The sequence below is a fragment of the Nestor notabilis genome, unplaced genomic scaffold (assembly GCF_000696875.1).
Source record: "Nestor notabilis isolate BGI_N333 unplaced genomic scaffold, ASM69687v1 scaffold4948, whole genome shotgun sequence".
NCBI lineage: Eukaryota > Metazoa > Chordata > Aves > Psittaciformes > Psittacidae > Nestor > Nestor notabilis.
Genome location: NW_009940439.1, coordinates 60,456 through 83,601, shown reverse-complemented (window position 1 = coordinate 83,601; position 23,146 = coordinate 60,456). Strand labels below are relative to the sequence as shown.

Genomic DNA, 23,146 nt, shown 5'->3' with positions numbered 1-23,146 from the left:
AAATTTTTAGTGGCTTTTCATTAATGTTCGGATTGTTGTTTTTTTTTAAATAGTAAAGACAGGAGGTTACTATTTTGGAAGAGGTTTGATGAAATGGGATGCTGACAGCATGAATATTGCAATCCAAAATAGATCAGTGGTGTTACAGAACAGATCTATATCCAGAAACTAAAGTAGATCATACATATATTTATGGTTAGTTGGAAAATATGTCAAAATGTTTAAAAGTCTCATTATGTTTTCTGTGGAAATTTTTCAATTCTTAATTGAAGAACTGGACAAATATACTTCTGTTGCCAGGTAGTGGCTATAATTCAAGTGATCATTTTTGGTTTTTTTTAGTGAAATGAGTTCTTTAGTCAGACTTTCTCTTCCATGATGAATCTCAGTATTGAATTTTTATGCACATTGTGTAATTTCACCTAAAGACAGGGGCACGTATATCATGGAAGAGGTAGTTAGAGGCACAGAAAGCTCTGTGAAGTGTTACGATGCCTTTTCAAGATCACAGAAATATTTTGATTCACGTTTTAGCCAAGAAATTGAAATGACAACTTGGATTAAAACATTTATTTGTTACTTATATTTTCCTGTCCAACTTGGCTAAATCCTCATTGAAAATACTAGATTGAGTGATTAGAGAGAGAAAATAAGCTATCAACTATAATTATCACTCAGAATTTGTAGCAAAATCAAGCACCAGCAAATATTTTAGTCATTAGTGCTTTTTTAATGGTTGGGGGTTTTGGCTTTATATGTGTATATTCCATGAGGAATCATATTTTGAAGTACTCATCTTGAAAGTCATAATAATCAGGATGTTTCTTATAAACATTTGACATGAAGACAGCTAATACCAGGCATTGATTTCTGAAATGTTCAACCAGTGAATTTAAACAGACTGATTTTAATACTCAGGTCAGGAAGTATGTTGAAGTATGGTGTTTAAAATCTACTACTTGAAAAGTACTTGCTGTAAATGGATGAGCACTAAGGGTCTTACAGTTTTACAGGCTGTCTCACAAATAAATAGCTATAGAGTAAAACATATTCACAATAGTACATAAAACTGGTAAGTAAAAATATTCTAAAAATTATAGAGTATTAGGTACAAGGAGGACTATTAAGATAGTCAAATATATTCAGGGAAAGATAAAGGAGCAAGATAAAAAGCAAGACCCAGGAGATTTCAGATAATGTGGTAAGATAAAAGAAAAATAAAGAACAAGTGGTCAAATCAAAGATATATATAGTCTTGATGAGATAAGGATGCATAGTATTTAGGTGGTTCTGTTCCTTAGATTTTATCTATTAAATAGTTTCATTGGGGTCCACCTGCTAAAAAGAGGATGCCTTACAAAATCCAAGCCATTCAAGGTGGGAATAGAATGAAGAGAGACATAATAATACTGTCTTTGTAACAGGCACCCCTGCAGAACTCTAAAAGAAAATTGAATCAAACTGAATCAAAACTCTGACAGCAGTCTTAGACTTAGACTAAGTTCCCAGCAGTAAAATCAGCAGTGAGGTAGCATTAATGGGCCAAAGATAGGGCCTGATTATGATTAAGAGATTTAATTAATATGTTAAGAAAGAACCGTTAATGATGCTTCACAAGCTTTCCATCAGACAAATAGGTGCACCAGATATCACACATTTATTTCTTATTTTGTTTCAGACAGTTATACTGAAACATCTCTTTACCTATGAACTCTGATGCCTGTCCTTAAGGAATTCAGGACAGAAGTGGAAATAATTCATTACATTCTGTCTTGTTTGCGGTCTTTCTTGAATATCTGTTGCTTCCTCTGAGAGCTTCTTGATGCCTCAAAAGTATATTTCTTACTATTCATATGGCAAGATAATTTTGTTTGTTAGTTTGTTAGATGTTTCGGGGCATCTATGCTAGAGACGAAGTTCTGAAAAGATTTTTGCACTATATTAGTGAGCAGTTACTAAGATGAACATTATTCTGTGGTTCACTGTTTCCAAAAGAGATTTTGCAGCCTCAGATGCCAGACATATCAGGGTTTGCAGAATCAAATGCCTGTTGTTGAGTCAAGAGATCAAAACCAAGTTCTAATTATAACATGTAATATACTGTATCACTTTTACCATGGTTTTATTCATAGAAAGCTGGCTTGAAAATAAGATATGTATAACAGAGTTTACTCATTGCTGATTTACCCTTTAGCAGAAGTCAAAGTTTATTATAGGCTAGTTGGTTGGTTTGAAGATGGTTGACAGCACAAGCAAAGAATGACATTTTCGTGGCAGTTAGTCATTAGAAAAGCTGCAACCATTGATGACATTTTACTATGCTTAGAGCAACCAACAAATATGTTTTGCAGGTCCTTCTGAGCAAGAGTAGCCTAAACATTTTAACTAAATGTGGCATGGTCATGCCAGTGGTGTGGGGCCATGATAATGAGGAGGTAACTGCTGGCTATATTTTTATTTTTTCTTTATGATATGAGTCAGACAGAACATTTTCTACATGTCAGATAACAAGGGAAAAACAAAAAAGGTTAAAAGTAAATAATGTAGGAATTGCATGAATTACATTATCATGTAGGATATGCGTGAACTGTTTCTGGTTGTAGCTAGAAATAGTCCTTTTAGTTGCTTTCAGTTTGGGAAGGGTGGAATTTATTATAGATTGTTATGCTGTGAGAGTTGGATGGAAATGTTTCAGGCAATTTTTTTGAAGAATGGAAAATCAGCATTAAAGAGACAGCAGCAAAGCTGATAAGACAGACTTGGTTATAGTCATCAGCTATGATGACTATGTTCTCTGATATCACTAGGAGCTATCTTGGAGAACAAAAAAACCCCAAAACATTATGGGTTGCTGCTTCTTGTATACAAACTTATAAACTCATATTAGTTGATATACTAATAATGTTACCCTTTGCATGCTATGTTAATGATCAAAGACTGCAGAAAATGTTCCTTTTATGTCAGCATATTTTACACCTAGACACAGTTTGAGTGGGTAAACACAGCAGACATTCCTGGTTATTTGATCCTATTGCAGAGGTTACTGTGTCTAGTTGCACCTAGTTTGTCTGTATTAGTAATAATATCCTCATTGAACATTGTTGTTTATGAAATGTCTTGACGTTGATATTGTAGTGTGCATTTGTATCACTACCCTAAATAGTACTACATCCAGACTTAGTAAATGTAGATCATATCTCCACTATTCAAATACGATGAATGAAATGTGAACAACCTGTTGGTACATTCTAGCTAAAAGGTTGGTGGGAGCCTTGACATTGAGTTCATGTGAATCATAAGAAATCAGAAGGATGCTTTCATCTAATTGTTTTGAGAATTTGAACTGGTGAGCAATGACCCAGGAAATGTATCTTCACATTTCATCTAAAGAAATAAAAATAGATAGCTCAATGAAGATGCCTTAAAATTTCCCTTTAAGAGAGGTTACACAACAGTGTGGTTGTGTGCAGGTTGAAGGTTGAAGAAATCAGGATCATATTGAGACAGAAGTCAGAACAAGAGTTTAGAGAAATAGGACATGACTGGTTCTTTGAAAGACTCTGAAAATACATGGCTAGAGCTTTACAATATATGGATCAGGGAAAAAGGGCACAGAGAGAACACTTAAAAGTTACATTCTCAAACAGTATCTCCTTGTGATGGTCTGGGAATTAAGGAAGTTGGTTAATAATAATCACAGAAGTTGTCAATTTAGGATTAAATCAACTAAGCCAAGTTCATGAGCTCCTTAGACTGAGAGAGGATCATGTCTTGAAGTCGAGCAAAGGAATTTTGTAAAGGAGGATAACAAGATTTCACTATGGAGAGATTTACTTATGGGAGAAGGTGGATTTAGTGACAGGCTTGTTTACACTTTAAAAGGCTTTTCTGGTATGTTTATACTTGTAGAATATATTGGCAGCCTTTCTCTGTGGAGATGCAGTGTTCCTTTGCTAGCATAGTTTAAATGATTTTCTCAAATGGAAAAAAACAGTATTGGTCCAAAGGGCATAACAGTTTCAGCTCCAGGGAACTGCTGGCTAACAGTGTCATTTTACCCAACACAGTTATCTTGTCAAAACACTGACGTAGCCCAAATAGACAAGTATTGATTTTCAATTTATGTTTGAAAACTGATTACAAAACCCCCATACTAGTTGTATTCCATAATTCTGGAATAAAATATGTTCATTTTAATAGTAAATATTATTTTCTTTGTAAAAGTCTAATTTTCTAAATGTATCCCACAGGATAAGAGTAGAGCCCCCTTCCCTTAGAGAAAATTATACAGATTGTAGGTTATACAATCCAAATCAGCTCTCAGAAGAGAGCAATTTCATTTTCTCTAGATTATGCTTCTGTAAAATTCCCAACTACCTTACTTGCAGCAAGTGTTTTTGTGGAACATCCATTTGTCAGACCAATCCTGGAAAAATTAACAGTTCATTCTAAAAATTCGAGTGAGCGAGCAGTGTCATTAAAACTGAACAGATTGTACTCATGCTTGAAGTTTAAACTGTGCATAATTTTTTCAGAAGTGCTAGAGTAAAACTTCAGTGTCTTGGTAGAACGGCTAGACTTAAACTCACCATCCTGCATCTGTATGCTAGCAACCACACAACTGTTTAATTTGAAATTACCAGTTGTTATATTCCATTGGAGATGGGATAGATTAATTAAATGTCTTACAGTAATGACAGCTAAAGTATAATTATACATATTGCTACAAAAGCCCTGAAAGTTTAACTTCAATCAGATTGTCATGCAAATGCATGAACAATTGCCAGCAGCTCAAACAGAAGTTTTAAACCTATTTTATGTTACAATTTGGGGGGGATGGTTCAAGGAATTTTAAAGGAAAAACTGTCATGTTTATATAACTTCCAGTACCTCTGAGCAGGAAGCAAATAGAAACCTTTACTTTTATGGTAGCTTGATTCTACGGATTGTTCTATCACTGCCAAGTGAAGCCCAGGCTGAACATTTAATATCATACAGATATTCTGAAAATGCATATTTCTTTCCTTGCATGAACATTAATATTGTCTTTTAAATTGTTTAAAGTGAATATTTTGAGTTTTGGAAATGCCAAAGTAGACATGCATGTAAAAGAACTTTTTGATGGAAGTGTCTGTGATGGATATGACAAAGGAATCCATTTGAAACTCTGAAGATAATTAAATGGACTGGGATTGAATGCATATTTTTAATCTGCCACCAGAAAGCTTCAATACAGCAAAAATTGTTCCTATAAAGCTATTTGTTAATTTTGTTATAATGTCAGTATAGGAAAGCATCTTTTTACTTCTTTCAAAATAAAATATATCTTAAATATTATCTTATATATTAGTTAGCATCTGAATAAGTAGAATAGAAATATAATTCTCAACTAAAAAATTCTCTCTTAGACAATGAAAATATAAACTAGCAAAGAGAAACTGCCTTAGCTGAAAAAATATTTTTTTCTAGTTAAAAAAAACCGTGTGACAAATAGTTTCATAAAAGCTTTTTTAAAATATACAGCTCTCATAATTAATAATGAAGACTGTTAACCACTTATTTCAGTAAATAATTTGAATGCATCTGACCTTTCTGTTTTCTCTTCTGCATTATTAATGATGTTGAAGAGATCACTAGGTTATTGTTCTAGCAGTATATATGTGCTTAGTTGAGGTTTTGGTTTGCAAGTAATGCTGTTTGAAATGTTGCACCTGAGTAGATTATGTACCCAGCTGAGACGAAAACAAAAAACTGTACAGCTTTCTGACTTACAAATCCAGAATATCAATGCATTTCAGCTGTCCAGCTCCACATATAGGCATCTGGAGTATATATATAATCTATAGCTCGCTCTTGATTACTCCGTTTAAACACCCAATGACAGCAAACTATTCTCGGGCAAAACACTAGCATACGGTGGACACAGCACCTGAATTTGTCTTGAATTATAAAAATATCTATATATAATGATTAATGCAGATCTAGAAGGGTCCAGAGCACTCCCAGTTTGTGGTAGCTTGTCCTTAAAAGCGCTGGTCACCAACTACCTCCAAAGAAGTCAGGCAGAAGTCCTAAAAACCTTAACCTTCTCCTTTAATTATCTCATGTTGATTTATTGTTGAATATAGAGAGAGGTTATTTTCTTTGTTTCTTTTTCTCTTTGTTGTTGTGTTGGTTTTATTTTTTTTTCCAAAGTTCATTGTACTCTCTGAGAGTTCACTGAAACATCTGGCATTTTTGAGCGCACTAATCTCTTTGTTGTATTCTTTATATGTAGTTGAATTTCCTTGTCTCTCAGTTTGCATAATTTTAAAGTCTTCGTTAAGCCTTTGAAATTAGGCCAAAAGAGACTAGGTATTTCAGAATATCTGAGCAGGTCTAGTCTGAGATGCCTGCTCTTATAAATAATAAAACTGTACCTTCTCTCCAGTCAAGATTGATTCTTCTGTACTTACTGTATATTGGAATTTGTAAACTTTACTATTTCTGGTAACCAAAGATACTGTACCACTGTCATACAGACTCTTTCTTCAGAGTGAGAAAGCTTGCTCCATGTTATCACAGAATATGCTGAAAGTAGAGTTTACACATGTGAAACTAGATAGATGTTTTAACTCTAAAGTATCATCTGCATACTCTTACATTTCAGCTGAATATATGAGATCCCAAATCCACATCAATTCTCATTGGAGTGTATATCTCTTTCAAACAGTGTTGAAGGGGTTTTGCTTCACCATTGATTGATTGACACTTGGCAAAATTTATGTATGCAGGAAGTTTCTATGATGTCATTTGGAATGCTTGATTGAAATGGAGTGTAATTTAAAAGATTTGCCGAGACAGCAAAACTTCAGCAATATACTTCATGACTTTAAATAAAACTGTGACAGATTGGTATGGCACATTTCATAAGCTTTAAAAGCTTGAAATTATAGGGACAGCTTCCAGGTATAGTTGCATTATTTACATGAAATTGAGACAGCACTCTCAGTGATTCAAAGCTTAAGCATAGTTTTGTTTTGGTTGGTGGAATAGGGAATTTACTTCAAATACAGAATTCAGACAGCCTAGAGCTGTTAGTAGCGAAAACTCCTCCTGCATGCAAGCCAAAAAGAGATAAATATTCAACATCAAGGTATAATTGGTGACAGCCACATTCAGGCATTTATGTCATGGAAAACTGGAAGACAATAATGCTATCTAGGCAGTACAACTATTATAATACATAGAGATAGCCAGACTTTTTAATTGAGAAGTAGGTGATAAAATTCTTACATGGCCATTATCCTACTTTGCTGTCTCAGTAGAAACCAGGCTGGATTTACTTTTGTAACTGTTTCTCCCAGATTTGATTTTTTTTGTTTTGTTTCATATTTTTTTTTTATTTTAACAGCTTTGGAGGTGAGTTAAGATTGATGGGAATTTCAGCATGTGAGTAATAGGTGGTCCTCCTCAAGATACATACAAAAATAGATGAATCAAATTGTTTGCGATGGGTTTGTTTGTGGGATTATATTTTCTGGTGGTTTTTTGGTGGGTTTTTTGTTTTTGTTTTTTTTTTTTGTCAAATCTTTGAATTTTGACTGCCATTTTCATAATGTTCCACAACATAATGTTCTTCTTAGATATCCATGTATTAAAAAAATCCTCATGCAGTTTTATTTTAAACTGAATATGCTTGTTAATAATCGTTTATCTTAGAGTCCCTAGAAGTCAATAAATAAACACACCATTCAGCATTCATTCTTTCCACAAGGCAGGGGAAATAAATATTTTCAATGTTATGCGTTATAATATTTTTAACTCATTAAATAATTTTTAATGCAGATAATCTAATACACCTTTATAAAGTCACTGGAGAACTTCAAATTCAGCAATACTGCAGGTCGTTTAAGTCTTTCAGTTGAATAACCATTTTCTGATTTATCTTTTCTTATTGTATTAAAATAACATGAAATATCTGTTAAAGCAAAGCTTGACAAAAGATATCAGTGTGACATGAAGAGGAGTACCCAGGTGTCTTGTACTCTAAGAAACAGTGACTAGGTTTCTTGTGGGTCATAAAAGACACACACAGTCAAGCATAGCATGACATGCACTTGGTCTTTGAAAGCTCATTTAATGAGAGACTGGGTGAATGGCATGCAATACTAAATTTTTTTGAGGCAATGTAGTCACTGAGGGTGAAATTAGGTTTTAAGTAAGATTTGAGTGGTTTTGCACAGGTTTTGCACTGGTTCTCCTCACTTCAGTGATTTTTTTCACCCGCAGAATACAATTCACAGGAATATCTGGAGACATGATCCCTTTAGCTTCAGCAGGTGACACTGCTTTATCCTGACTTGATACAAGAAAGATCTTTCAAGTAATGCATTCTTTGCATTGTTAAGTGTATCCCTAAAACTCTCCTTGAACAGTAGCTACTAATACACCATAGTAGTGATATTCTGCAGAATAAATGAGAAACCGAAAGTGCTTGTTTTATGTATCCAATATTAAAGCTATATGCCCTTATGCTGTATGAGTAAAGTTTCTGCTCCTAAAGCAAAAGGAATTTTCCATTGCTACTTCATTGAAGAGTTGGATTAACTTCAAGAGTAAAATAAATAGCTTCCACAGCTATGGAAAATGAGTTCTGCCCCTGGTGAATTAGAATTAGTGTTACACTGGGCAAGAAAAGCAGCGTTTTAAGGAAGTGTCCACCCTCAAGCACCTCTTCCAGAGAAGACACCTGTGAATCTTTGACAAATACTTATGTAGTTCAGTTTGGTTTATGTTGAATTACTTGGCTGGGTGAAGAAGATGCTATAAGCTATCTTTGGCGGTTCAAACCTTTGTAGAAGCCTGGTTTATAGCTGCCTGGGAGAACACTGGCTCAGTTTTCACAGTGTTTTCATTTCAGAGACAGTCTAATCTAATATTATTTTACTCTTAAATCAGCAAGAAAGTATTTCTGTGGACAAAGCTACAACAGCAATTTTTTTTTACCCCCAAATTGCCTCAAAATAAGTCAGAGTGTCTCTCAACTGCATGGTATCTTTTCAGTTAAATATATCATTAATTCAGTTTTAGTTTTAATTGTCTTTGCTGGTGGCAGAATTTATTTCAGTTAATTTAATTTGATTATTGCTATTTCAGACATTAATCAGCATCCTATTAAACCATCAAACAGATATTAATTATGCCCCAAAATAGTCCTGTGATGTACAGTCAGGGAAGAATTAATCCTCAAGGGACAGGAATTCCAGAATTTCCTTTGATATGGATTACATTTCAATCAGTTTGGGTTTGGATTTCCAGAAATATTCAACTCTCAATTTTTGCCAGCTTGTGCAAACCAAGTCCAATGGGGTGACTGAAATTCTGGGAACTAAAATCAGAGTCCAACTAGAAAATGTGCAAGTATTTTCCCACACCGACACTTCTTATCTCAACAGGTACTTTACAGTCATTAGAACGAAAAGAGAATGAATTTTGTCACTGTCTGGGAACCACTAGAGCCAGACTGTCTTCAAAAGCAGCTATGACCTAATTCAAGCAAACCAGTAGAGTAGAAATTATCCCAAGAAGCCAGATATTCCCATGCCCATATCTATCTACCACAGAGCCCTGATCAGATCTTGTTTTATTGTTTTCCTCGTTACTTTAGGCATGTTACTTTATTTTTGAATCTCAGGGACTGACTGTGTATGTGGACTGTGTTGGGATTCATTCACTTGGAGTGAAATACCAGATGACACCTGCCACAGATACTTGCAATGTAAGGTGAGGAGGATCCTGCAGTTATTATTTTTTTATAACCATGGGCAAAATTATGATCTAGGATTTGTAATTATACACTGCATTAAATAACCTGATAATCTATACAGCTTTCTCTTCCTATGTACCACCCCAGTTCAGCAATTGAAAGCTTCCCTGAGTTTCAATTCTGGAATCGGAGCAATAGGATTCCAGAAAACACCTTTGGGAAGCTTAGTATGTCTTCATGTGATAAATGGTATAGATGAGCCTTCTGACTATCTAATTTGATGAACTACAAAATGGAATCTTATGTCCTTGTCGTATTTAAGGTGGAGGTATAAAGATAATGCGCCTAGAGAGCAAGTGAAGCTGGTGGGAGAGTCTGGAATATTTCAGTGCCCCTAGTTTATTCTAGCTGAATCTTCTCTTAACCACTCTCCCTCTGCTGACAGAGTGATCATTGCGCAGTGTGAGTGAGGCTTGTGAACAGTTACTTTTTGCATTCTGCTGTCTCTGCTTTCTCTGTGTCGGTGTTTTTGGATTGTTAACTTTGGTTGAGCTGCTTTTGCAGTTCAGTGAGCATTTATTTTCCTGCTACCTACTCTATATGTATGTGAACCACCATTGAATCAACACTGTTGAATCTAAATGCTGTTTTGAAAATGTGGAGCTGACTTGAATATTAAGGAAAACTGCTGAGCTAAAGCTGACAGTGATTTGAAGAACAGCTTATGTGTGGTGTACAGGGTTTAGCTGGTCATTTATGTTAGCAATGGACTAGTGTAGTATTATGCTGCTACTTAAGCTGTTGATACTCTTTTCAGAACACATAGTTGAGGGTTTCTGAGGAAATAACTTCAAATAAATCTTACAGCATTATCTTGTAATTTGGAAGACCTTTTCTATCACAAACAAGATTTTTTTAATTTTTTTTTTACCTCTTACCCAGTTCTTGTTGCAAATGAAATGAGAATGTTGCAAACATTTTTCCCGTTCAACAAAATCCTTCTCCAGGAAATCACTGTTCCTGAAACCCTTACACAGATATGGTTTTGTTCATTTCCTTGGAAAGTGCCTTGTTCTTTCCTGTCAGTGTACTAATTACATGTCCAGCAAAGATCAATGTTCTTTTGAGTCAATAAAATCACTTACTTTATATCTAGATATCTGACCTCAAAAAAGGTTTGAAGAAAGTGTAATGAAATGATGAATTTCTGATTAAATTCTGAATTCAGCAAATTTACTTGGGCAAAATATTCTGAGAATTTTACCCACTGGTAAGTAAACTGAAAGCGACTTATAAGTGAATACTGAACAATACGGAAGAAAGTTCTGGAATCTGTAGTATTACAGTCAAAAATTATTCTTGCCTGAATAAATTATTTTAATATGGCTGTAAGAAATTGTCTATCTCACCAAAGGCTGAGACCTTGAAGTAAGCAAATCCACAAGCATGCAAACTACTTGGGATCTGGAATAAAAATATTTGTTTCTCTTCTGAGAAGGCATATACTGGTAGGAAACAGGTAGTAGAAGTATCTTCATCAGGACTGTGATTATTAGAGACAGAATTACCATACCACTTCTGTTTGGTCAAACTCAATTGATGTCAAATGATGTTCTAGATTGCCAGTAGTGGGAGTTAAATCAGAGCCAGTGCAGAGAGTATCTACCTAGAATAAAAATGTGGCATCAATATCAGAATAGTCAGAAAGAAATCTTCAAACTATGTATGCATGTGTGTGCATGTTTGATTATAGCTGTAATTATATGTTTGACTGTGTGTGCTACTAGAGGCTACTAGAGTTTTCCCTCAGGAACATACATTTTACAGTACTTATTAATTATTCTTCCGCTACATCTGAAAGTAGTGATTTTGCTATTTATCCAAGCTTTCTCTCTGCTGCTTAAACAAAGTTCGTTGTGCTATATCACAATTTGTCCAGTCCTTCAGCTATGTGTAATCTTCTGCAACATTTAATCCCTTTTCCATTGCCACACAATCATCACTTCAGCAATTGAATTTGGTCTTCCTAAGGAGTTTATGCATATTGCTCATCTATATTCAAGGAAATATTCAAATGGCCTTGCATGTTTTCAAATCTCTTGGGGATGTGTGTCTAGAAGCTGTCCTCCCTGCATTTCCCAAAAGAATAATGCAGAGATGAGGATGCTTAATTTAACATGTAAAGAACTCCTATATATCCTTCCACAAATAAAGGACTTGTTATTTTTTATATTGGCTTTCAGCTGTTTAGCTAGTATCCAGCTCACTATACAAATGAATTTCAGATGTACCATTTTTAATCTGAGCTCTTCGAAAGGAGGAGAGAGTTATACCCTCTGATATTTTGTGCATACTCTCCAACATTCTATCTAAGGCCATAGTTTTGGTCTGAGATTATTTTTCCTGATTTTCCTATCTTTCTGTGTCAAAGTGCAGCTATACAATAAAATGGTCAGGAAAGTGAGAGTTTAAAAAATCTTACCAGTTTTATGGTGAATATTGGTTGCATAGCAATTCCTGATGGCCTGATTTTTTTCGTTGTCTTTCCTGATAGCACTCATTCTCAGGAACTTATTTCACAGCTATGGGGTTTTTCTTATTCAATATAAAGGTTGCAAATTCTATGGATAAAACAACCATTAACTTCTGAATGTTAATATTGTCATATACTATTTTAGTACATAAAGTCCAGGTTCATCAAACCGGCTGACTCAGAACATTAGCCGATATCCAATGTTTAAGAGCCTTGTTCCACAATCGATGTTTTCCTGCAATTTTAACATGAATAAAATATTCAGTCAAATAGAAAGAAGCCTGAAACATCTATGCTAACTTTGTTTCTGTTTTCCATTATTTGTCCCCACTTAATATGTTCTATTTTGAGCAGTCAAATGATTGTATGACTTGAAGATTTATTATGTAATTAATTATATGCAATTAATTTGTTTAATTCCAGGAACCCCACATAAATTTATGCTTCTTTATTATTTAATACAGTTGATCAGATGTTGGAAATGAGCACCTGTTATTTCTTAGTCTTCCAGGTTCTTAAATATATTTGTTTGACTTCATGCAAGTGATTAATGCCTCCAATATCAGTGGTGGTGTTCTCATGTGTAAAGTTTAGTATTTGTATATAAACACTGAAGGATTTAGCACACATGCAGTCTCTTTCAACACTTATTATGCTATCATTATGCCAAAGAAAAATTTGTATCAATAAAGAATAGATAGGATTTGCTTAGCCGTTATATAATATCCTGGGATTTCAAAATGCTCTGTACACATACTGCTATAAAATATCTAATCATGCAGCTGATGCCCTTGTAGATTCAGACAATATGATTATTCTCTGACATGCAGTCATATATTTAAGTTTTAGTCATAATGATAGTTATGTTTGGTGACTTGGAATCTAGATTTTATATTAAAACAATAGCAGCAAAAAAAGAAAATTCCAACAACCTTAGAGATGATTAACTGACTTCTAAGAAACACCAACTTTATACAAGTTTAGTCAGCCAAGAAATGAATGCAGCTAATTAGCAGGGCTCTGTCTTTTGCAGTCTTCAGGCTCGAATATATTATTAGGACAAAACCTAAGTTGCAATTTGAGTTCTGCAAGGTGCTGACTTTCTTATAGCTGTAGAGCAATAAGGACTTAGGGTTAGATTTAAAGAAAAGAAAAAGAAGATGTAAGCAGATCTGACTAAAAAATCCAAAACTTGAATCCATGTCCTTTCCTATTCAAAGCCTCAGAAAACTGAACTCCCCAGCCACGTCCCTGATTGCTCTAGTCCTAGGGGCACCTGTGCTTGTGCTTCATAACAGCTCCAGCATTTCCAGGTATAAGCAAATAATTTCCCAGGTTCTTCATATGCCCAGGTGGAATCTAGAAACTGGAGAGCTTATCATTCTCATCTCACAGGAGGCCAAAAAAATAGATAAGGTAAAATGTCATTGCAGCTGGTTTTACTTTTAACGTAGCACTCAAATTTTGTATTGAAGCCTTGTGATTAGGGTATGTAGGCAGTGGCATGCCAGAACAGAATCCCTTCATCTCCCACCATCTATTAGTGTGATAAAATCACCAGCCTGGGTGGATTTATGCCACCCTGCAGTATAAAATGGAGATTTCTGAAGCCAGGAAGAGGGAGTGTGATACAGTGGACTGAGTAGGATGCCCATTTTCAGTGGATAACTTTAAGGACTATGCTCCCTGCACCAAGATCTGGATTTGTATTTTGTATTTAACAGCCAGTAGATGACAGATAACTTGACCGTGAATTAACTAAGAAAAACAAGGCAATAAAAAGATCAGTAATCACTGCACCAATCACTGGGCTATGAAATGCAAGACAAAACTAGGCACCGATAACATCAATTTAGTGTTTGTTTTTCAAAGTATTTGTTTTATTTTAAGTGAATGATACTCAGTTCAGTCTGTATATCATGGTGGAGCCCATCTATAGCCCTGTGTAAGGAACCTGCTCTCTTGAATGTGATGGGTTTGAAAAAGACTATAGCCTGCAGCATTCATCTTGGAAAGCTTCAGGAATGAACAAAACATTGAGGTTTCATCTCTGAGGTGAATGGGGTGACAAATTCTGGGGTTTCATATCCAGTTTGAAGACCAGATATCTGGCACCGTGGTGTTTAACTTTTATATGATAAAGTCATAGAATCATAGAATAGTTAGGTCCTGTATCATAGCTAATCTTTAGGTATATGGTTAGCTTTGGCTTCAATGAGCTGTTGATGTGCATATAGAGTTATTTGTTGATAAAGAAAATACATATGTTTATGTACTTCCTGAACTAGGAAAAGAGCACCTTGGCACTATCCCATCCTATGCGCCCTTTATATAATTTCTTGCATAATCCTGGTTCTAAATTTGTATGTATACACACACAAACATATTAATATTTATATATATGTGAATAGCCCTACTCTGCTGAAATCAACATCCACATTCCCTTCAGCTTCAGTAAAATGATGGTCTGAATCTATGTGCATTTTACTGCATCTTTTTGCATGATTTACAAGCCATGAGCTATATATATTATACAGCTTTTTAATTTACTAGATTGCTTTTCTATTTTAAGGAAGGTAATAAATTTTTCTAGAATAAAATACATTATTTGGTAAAGAGTAGTAGTGGAAAGTAGACTAAATATTCCAATAATAGCCTGACAAATTCAGTCAGAATTATAATTTGATGTGAATTAGTTCAAAGAGAAGCTGAAATATAACTGATGATAACAGTGATTATATATTCTGTGCCTTTATATGAGATTTAAACACACTAACTTCACAAATAAAAAGCACTTCAATAAATGCTCTCTATCTTGAGAAATAGATGGCTAGTGAAACACCTTGAATTTCTTGGGATTTTATGGCAGGACTGATGTAGGATTTTGTGGATGTGGTTAACCTGAAACACGTATGTGTTTGGGTATCAGAGGATGAATTAGGAAGCAGCTCCCAGTTCCATCAGCATCTTATTTCTTCCTTAGAATTTTTTTTTTTTTTAATGATTTCAGGCAAGTTTTCTTATGCCACTTCCTGCATGTCAAAGATGGAAATAGTAAATTTCTTCCCTTTGAAAAATTATTTTGAGACATGCAAGTAAAAAATGCTGTGTGTGAGCTTTGGATTACTATGGTAATTTAAGAGATAATGAACGTCATCCTACAAAATAACTTGGGAACTGTTACATGGAATACTAAATGTTTTTTTACTTCTTGGGTTTGAATTGCTGTTTGGTTTCTAAGCCTAGACTGATGCTTTGTTTGAAACTTCTTTAGAAATCATTTCCACCTGTTTAAGCAGTTTTGACTTTGCTGCAGACATGGCACAATAGTTGCATTATGCTGACTAAGACTGCTTGTCAAATGTAAAACCTAGATTTTAATTTCTTTACATCTTGCTGCTAAAGCTGTACAGCTCTCTATCAGTTAGATGATTTCCTGTCATGAAAATGGCAGTTAACATGTCTGCCAATCAGTTCTGTTCCTACATATTTCCAAGTTTAAGAAATCAGACTCAGTTTCAGGCACTATCTTAAGAGAATGAACTATACAATGAAATAATAAAAAAGCAAATCTTGTTTTGTATGGTTTCCATTTTCACTGCTTCTATAACAATTCACAAGTTCTCTGAATACTGGATATGGTGTTGAACTGAAACACACCTGAGCTATAACACCTAGCATGGTTGTGAACATCAGCAAGAGCAGACTTTTTCCACGAACACATGAAAATGATTTTGAGATTTATAACATTTAAGTGCCGCCACTCCAGTTTACCCCACATCCTGTATACTGCACCTAGTTGCAGAAATATCTCTTCTGTCCCTTTCTCCTTAGGCTGGCCTGTATTACAGGCCATAAATAGATGCGTACGTAGTTCCTGTTGCAGTATTTAGACCAAATTGAAAACCTTGTGTTGGTTCTGCAATCCTGAGATGAATTGCACTCTAAGGTAGATTTTCCGATATTCTCAAGCATTTTATAATTCTGAAGGGAAACATACTGCTAGCACAGTTTTGCCTGTTTTGCAATGATAGCTACATCTTAATCTGACTTAGTTTTAACACATTTGGTAAGTAGATGAAAGGCAAGCTGAATGTTTGGACTTAAATGAAGAAAAAACCAAGAAGTTGTGACATTATTTTACATTAAGAACATTTGCAATTAGCTTTGTTCATACAGATTGAATTGTGAAATCCTTAGTGGGTGTAATAAGCAACCTTTAGTCACATTAAAGCTGAACTGTTCTCAAAAAAAATCAGCCCAATCTCTGCAAAAAATGTTGTTATATTTTAAAAGAGAAGAAATATAAAATACTCAGGGATTTTATACCTGCCATTAAAGGAAACAAAATTATTCATAATCACAGATTTGTTCATTAAAGGGTCCATGACAAGCTAAAGAAGAATATTTAAGCCTGCAGTAGTCAGACTGGCAAGTTTATTTGCTGTTACTGCACTGGATTCATAATATGTACTACAGTATTTTGGTTATTTTTTTTATCCAAAGGTTACTGAAACCTTTTCTGGGACTTATGGGGAGGAAAGAGAGAGATTTAACATCAGCAAATGGAGCTGCAACATCTAGTTGAACACCAGAGAAAGTACATTAAAAAGCTTAAATTATTGCTTAATGGAGAACATTGACAGACCTAATAAAAGACATAGAAGATTCCATTCTGATTATGTTTCAAAAAACGTTGCTATCACTTTATTCTGCAAACTCTTTATTTTATAATGCAGCAAAACTATTCTCTTTGAAAGCAGTGTGGAATTCAATGGTAACATAACTCTTTTAGTCTTTTACTGTTTATTGCTTCCAGGGGTAAGAAGACTGGACATGATATAGATTTTTTGATCACCAATCCTGGACCAAAGGAAGATGATGAACTTCTGCATAAAGTTGTTGACTTATGGAAAAAGCAGGTATGAACTAAATAACATTTGTCCAAAAAGGAAATATTCTAACACCACCAAACTAAGCCTATGTAGTGCTTAAAGAATGTTGACTCCTTTTTACAGAAGACGGCAATATTTTGAAATTGCATAGTGCTCTATTTGATTATTAATGATGATGATCTAGGTGCATCCTCCAGCTGTGAATGCTAAAGTTGAAGGTTATATCAGAAGTACTTTACACACATTCTGTTTTATCTTACTCTAAGAATATGCAGCTAGCCACAGGTAAGAAATCAAGCTAGGTGGATTTTTGAGTGTCACAGAAAACTGTTCTTATACTTTGAAACAAAACTGTATTTGTTTAATTTCTCGTTGTGATGGGAGTAGGTTCTCCCAGAGGGAAACCACTTCAGGGAGCTCCAGCTTTAAGTGTAGTGGATTTGGGTGATGTCATGATGTGAGGTGAGCAAGTCAGAAAACTTATGTACCAAAGCCCTGGTATTCTGGCTTCCTTTCAGCCCACAGACTGCCATTTTTTCTATTTTTTGGAATATTGTAAAAATTGACAGTCTTCCATGATGTCTGGGTTTGGAAGAATGCACACATTTCACAGAGGAACTGTTCATCTAAGAGGGTTTGGGTTTGTTTCTATTCAGCTTTCGTCAGTTTCAAGCAGCTCTAAAGTTGGAGGAGTCTGAATTATAACAGGTGTCTGTACCTCAAATTATTGCTGGGTCAGAAATATAGTATCTTGGGAACAATAAACTTTTGTTTCTTCTTCTTCTACCTATCTGGCCAGCTAAGATATTTTTCAACATTTACTACCTGTATTGTTCAAAGGAATTGAGTACATTTCAACAAGTAAAAGGGCAACACTCTGAGGTGAATCACCAAATGCAAGTCAGCTTTTAGTGCAGCTAGCCTGGAGAGAATGCTTTGAATTCATTCTTGAACTCTGTACTTTAATGTGCAATGGGTTAACATAGGAAAGACATCCAACCAGACAAAAGCTTAGCTGACTGTAGAAAGTTACCTGTTTCAAGTGGTCAGAATCTTTCAACTGGTTTTAATGGAAGGGCTTCAAACTTGTTTTATCCTGGTAAAATGCATTAACTGAATTCCTCTTCCTTCAATTGGCTTTTTGTCTTTGAAATGTTAACAGATTATAATAAATTTTTAAGATTTCTGTGACTTCCATCCTAATTCTGTACAGCAAGTGTACGTATTGAAGTAGATTGCTAGCAGGTATAATTTATCATACTTCAATGAAAAGCAATGAAGCTGTGACAATTAATGAATGCTGAGGAGCTATGCTATTTTTATCTTCTATTATTTATGTAAAGTTTCTTTCTCAGTCAATCTACTCCCTCTATTCTGAGAAAAATTATGTTTTTTTCTTGGAAGCTGTTCTTTTACCTTCTTAAGCAGACTTGAATCTCTAGAAACCCATGTGTGGGTGCTCCTAAAATAATGTTTTTTATCACACAGCAGAAAGGAAAAGTAACAACAGGCTGAGAATAGAGCCTGCCCTGAGTACAGCCTTTTGTTCTTTCTCCCATTTCATCATACTCCACTCACATTAATGAGAACAATGGCTGTGATCTGGCAACTGCTGAAGCTTTTCAGGTCACTCAGAGCTGCTTTCATTAAATAGAATTGAAAGAAAATAGAAAATAAATCATTCTTGATGATTTTTTTAAGGATAAAATTTGGCAGAAGTGAGTGCAGGGAGAGTTTGGGAGGTCAAGGGTGGCCAAGGGTTTGGTGAAAAGATTAGGATTCCATTAGAAATCCCAACATGGAGAAAATGCCAGAAGGGGAGATGCACAATGGCCATAGAAACCAAACCCCCAAAAGCTGGGGTTGTTTAAAGGTACAGACAAGTATTTCCCATGTTCTGTTTGTCCTCCAGAATTGTTATGGCTCATACTGCTAGCTATACTGCCTCTCTACTGTGGCAGTTGTAATATACTGGCTTTTATTGGTACTACTAAAAAGTCAGCTGCCAGCAAAATCAAAATGCAAAAAAGACATGAACTACACTCCACTTGCTTTTTTATTACCTTTGATTTCTAAGGGGGAGGACAAGACAGGCAAAAACTCTCAAATCTAAAGCACTTTTATACCTTTTGACAGTACACCCGTAGTCTGTTCCACAGCTTTCCACTTTTGTGCTACTGCTTCAAAGCCCAGACTCATCAAAGAATATCACTGAGGTCACAATGTTGACTTCCTTTCAGCAGCTTTTAGTGAAGGATTCTGTAATGTTTTGCTTCTAAACTATAGACCTCAGTTTTATCTAAATAGTATAAAAAGGCCTTTTTCTTAGCTGAAAAGTTTAATGTAACAAGATCCTTCCATTGAAAGCTGCTGAAAACTAAGTGGTTAAATCAACACCATCATGCTCTTTGATGCAGAATCACCAGCAATAAATGGGCCAAGGAACAGATAATACAAAGTCACCATTGAGCTTCAAAGTAGAGTGTCAAAATGGAAAAGCTGCAATGCAGTACACAGGTTATGGTTTTAATCATTCCAAAAAGCTTCATAAAGAAACTAAGAAATCACTTATGTGGGTTAGAACTTGGAAGTCTGTGGGCAAACAGGCTGAGCCATCTGTGTTGATGCAGCTTCATTCACATACTGTGTAAAGACATTTTTCTTTTTTTGTTAAAAACCTATATAGCTATATTTAGCTCTGTTCCTGTTGTTACTTTCAACAAAGGAAGAGATGCCATTACTAAAGGCATTTCTGCACTTTTCATTTGTTCCTTTTGTGTTCATGTAGGTATAATGTTGCATTTTTCTTATGGCTTTTAGGAAAATGAAGAATGTAGATGCCTGCCTGGGTATGCTTATTAGAGTATATTAGTAGTGTGGCTTAGACTCCATTATTCACCCTTACTGAGGTGAACAGCTTGGGAAGGGGAAGGTTTGATGTCCCATTAAAGTGGATAGTGAGGAACAAGTAACTGGTCTCACTTTTTCATTGTGGAAGACAGTTTTTTGGAAACAGGGTTCACAGAACAGCAGCACTTTCATTATTGAGTGACAGCTGGATTTTAGCAGCAACAAAACCTATTTACAAGACAAGATACAGAAACGGTTAAGAGGCTGGAGCAAAGAGCTTTTTTTTTCATATGAATGCTCTGCCCATAAGGATGCAGAGCTCCTTTATGAACACGTATTGTCTCACATCTCACCTTTTGACACAATGCATTATGATTTTATTTATTTATTTATTTATTTAATTGTTCTGGCTCAGCTTCAGCAGGGGATGAGGACACTTACTTAAAATAGTCTATTGCACGGTGGTTAGAGCACTGGACATGAAAGAACTTGGCTTAAATTGCTTTAGGCAGAAGATGGGTTGAATCCTGCTTGTGAAGTTATTGTATAAAGTAGGCAGAAGTGTTCCATTTCCTGCTATGTTTTAAGTGAAGATCCAGGCAGCAGTGGCATTTCTTATGGCATGTGATCTTTCTGGTCTGTATTGTACATATGTATGTAGGTAAGTATGTGTCTATGTATCTCTATCTATCTATGTATCTATCTTGTTCACCAGTGCAAATAGTCATGTCATAGAGAGGGGGAAATATCATTCCTGGACTCCAGTGCTGGTCTGTCCACTGCTGTCAAAATCATCTGGTTCAGGACATGGCCAGAATCAAACCATTCTGACATGCGGGGAACTTGAAAGTGTAAAGGGCTCAAGGCAGCTGCGTGATTCGGCAGCATCTGCAAAGTTTTGTATTGATGATCAGTTCTTTGATGCCATTTGCTAATGATTCCTCTCCTGGTCTCCTCAGGGAGAGGAATACCTCCATTCCTCAGGCCCGACTGCTCTGGGGCATCTGTTCCTTGAGCTGTTCCACTTTATAGAATTCAATACATATCACCTAGGTAGAGATTTTTCTGGACCAACATGACTACATCCTATTTTGGATTAGCTATAGGTATTTCACTAAAAAAAAATCCAGAAGGAAATAAAGACCAGCAACACATATCCATTTCAGAAGAACATACTGGATTAGATTGTCAGGTGGTATAAAATGTTCCTACTTAGCTTTAAGAGAATTAATGCAGCTACAGAGAATTTTGAATAACGACAGCTTGTAACATTAAAAATAGGACAAGATTTCATTTAATTAAAAAAGACAAAGAATGCTAATGAACATATTTGGATTTATTTTTCAGCTATTAATTTCATATTTTTCAAAAAAATCACACTTTTCTGCAGTTTGATCATGGATTTACTCCAATATCAATGCTATTGATGTACCAGCAGTCTATTTAACTAAAAGTCCATAACACTATAAAAAAAGGAAAAATTGTTCTGGGCATTAACATAACTGCTCTAAACCCACACATTTGGTTTTGATGGTGCTGTAAATTTGAGAAATGAAAATACCCACATTTTAAAACTTGATTGTGCAAACAATGTCTACAGCACTTTATGGTATATAGATCAAGGTGAAATTTGCAAAGAACTGCAGATTCTCTGACACAGAGTAATGAGAAGGCTGCTGTTTTGCAGCTAGCAGTAGCCAGAATTTCACACAATCTTCATCGCTGACTGCTCCTCCAGGCAATACTTTTTCAAAACATATGGAAGTGCCACTTCAGCTTTATTTTATGGGGTAATGGTGATGTCCAGTGCCTAATCAAATTAGGTTAATTGGAAATATCCCAACGGACATGACCTAGGCTTTGGCTCCTATTTAAAGGTGATATCCTGACTTCGAATCAGGTTTCAACCGCTTGTTGAACTCAGCACTTGTATAATTGTTTCCTAGTTGCATTTTTTTTAAGTTGAAGTAGATATTTATAGTGGTCTACATACTCTTATATTCTTCCTTTTAGCTTTAGAAATTGCCCAGCCAACAAACTAGGATAAAACACTACAGAATAACCCAGAGACAAGTAGTCCTAAAAATATCTTTCTAGTCACACGTGCTAACTGTGACCATCTGCATATACTTGAACTGTATTTAAGTAGAAGACATGGCCTAGTAAACAAGGGAAAACAGCAGTAGGAAGTCTCCATACTGATATTTTACAACTGCTTTGTGATTGCCTGATGTTAACCCCAATGAGTATTCCCCTGAAGCTCCTAAGTACAAAAATAGGATGAGAAAAAAAAAAAAAGACCCAGCTTTAAATGTCGTGGATTAACAGGCAGAATTTGTACTCTTCAAGCGGTGGAGGGATATCAAAGGGAGGACCTTTAGGAAGTGTGGCAACCAGGATGACTTCAGGTAAAGGGCATTCAAAGACTGACATGTCAAATTTACCCCATTTTAATTCACAACTTTATATTCCTGTATATATACAAGTGGCAAGCTGGAAAAAATTACTCTGAAAACTAAGTAAAGCTGATGCAGAAGAGATTATCTATGATAACACAGCTAAGTGTTAGAATGAAAATATTGATGAAGCAGAGGGTACAGTGTATGACTAAACATTAAAACTTAACATCTTTAAAGGCCTGAACATTTTATGTCAAGTACATTTTATCTATTACAGACACACAGGTAATACATAATAATATATTCTCCAGAGTTTACAGACTAACAATCCAGGCGTGGGCTAGTAGTGGTTCTGTGTGACTGTCCCCAGATCTCATTGAGAAAAAACACTCAGTAGGTGCTCTCTTCTTGCCCATGAAGAGAAAAATCACTGCAGGCTGTGGTATCTTGCTTGATTTCTCAAATAACCAGAAACAAAACTTCTACTAAGTCTTCACACCTAGCTAAGGATGGGCTTTAATTCCTGATTTCTTGCACCTAATTCAGGAGATTTCAACTTCATTTGAATAAAGAAGACGAAAACACTGATACAGACTGTGGCAAAGTGCTAAACTGGTGATCTTAGCACACTGTCTACAAACATCATACAGATGTTGAAAATGTAGATACTTGGAACTGTAATATGAGACTTTACCAAAACTTGATTTAGTTAAGATTTTGC

General features: G+C 35.3%; 1 protein-coding gene across 1 annotated transcript in view; it reads left to right on the top strand.

Moving 5' to 3' along the window:
- The window catches only part of DNTT (DNA nucleotidylexotransferase), a 68,784-nt gene that overhangs the window by 17,011 nt on the left and 28,627 nt on the right, over positions 1-23,146 (top strand). The window contains exon 6 of the mRNA XM_010020339.1: positions 17,101-17,203. Coding sequence (XP_010018641.1) covers positions 17,101-17,203 — 103 coding nt within the window. The remainder of the gene's footprint in view (positions 1-17,100; positions 17,204-23,146) is intronic.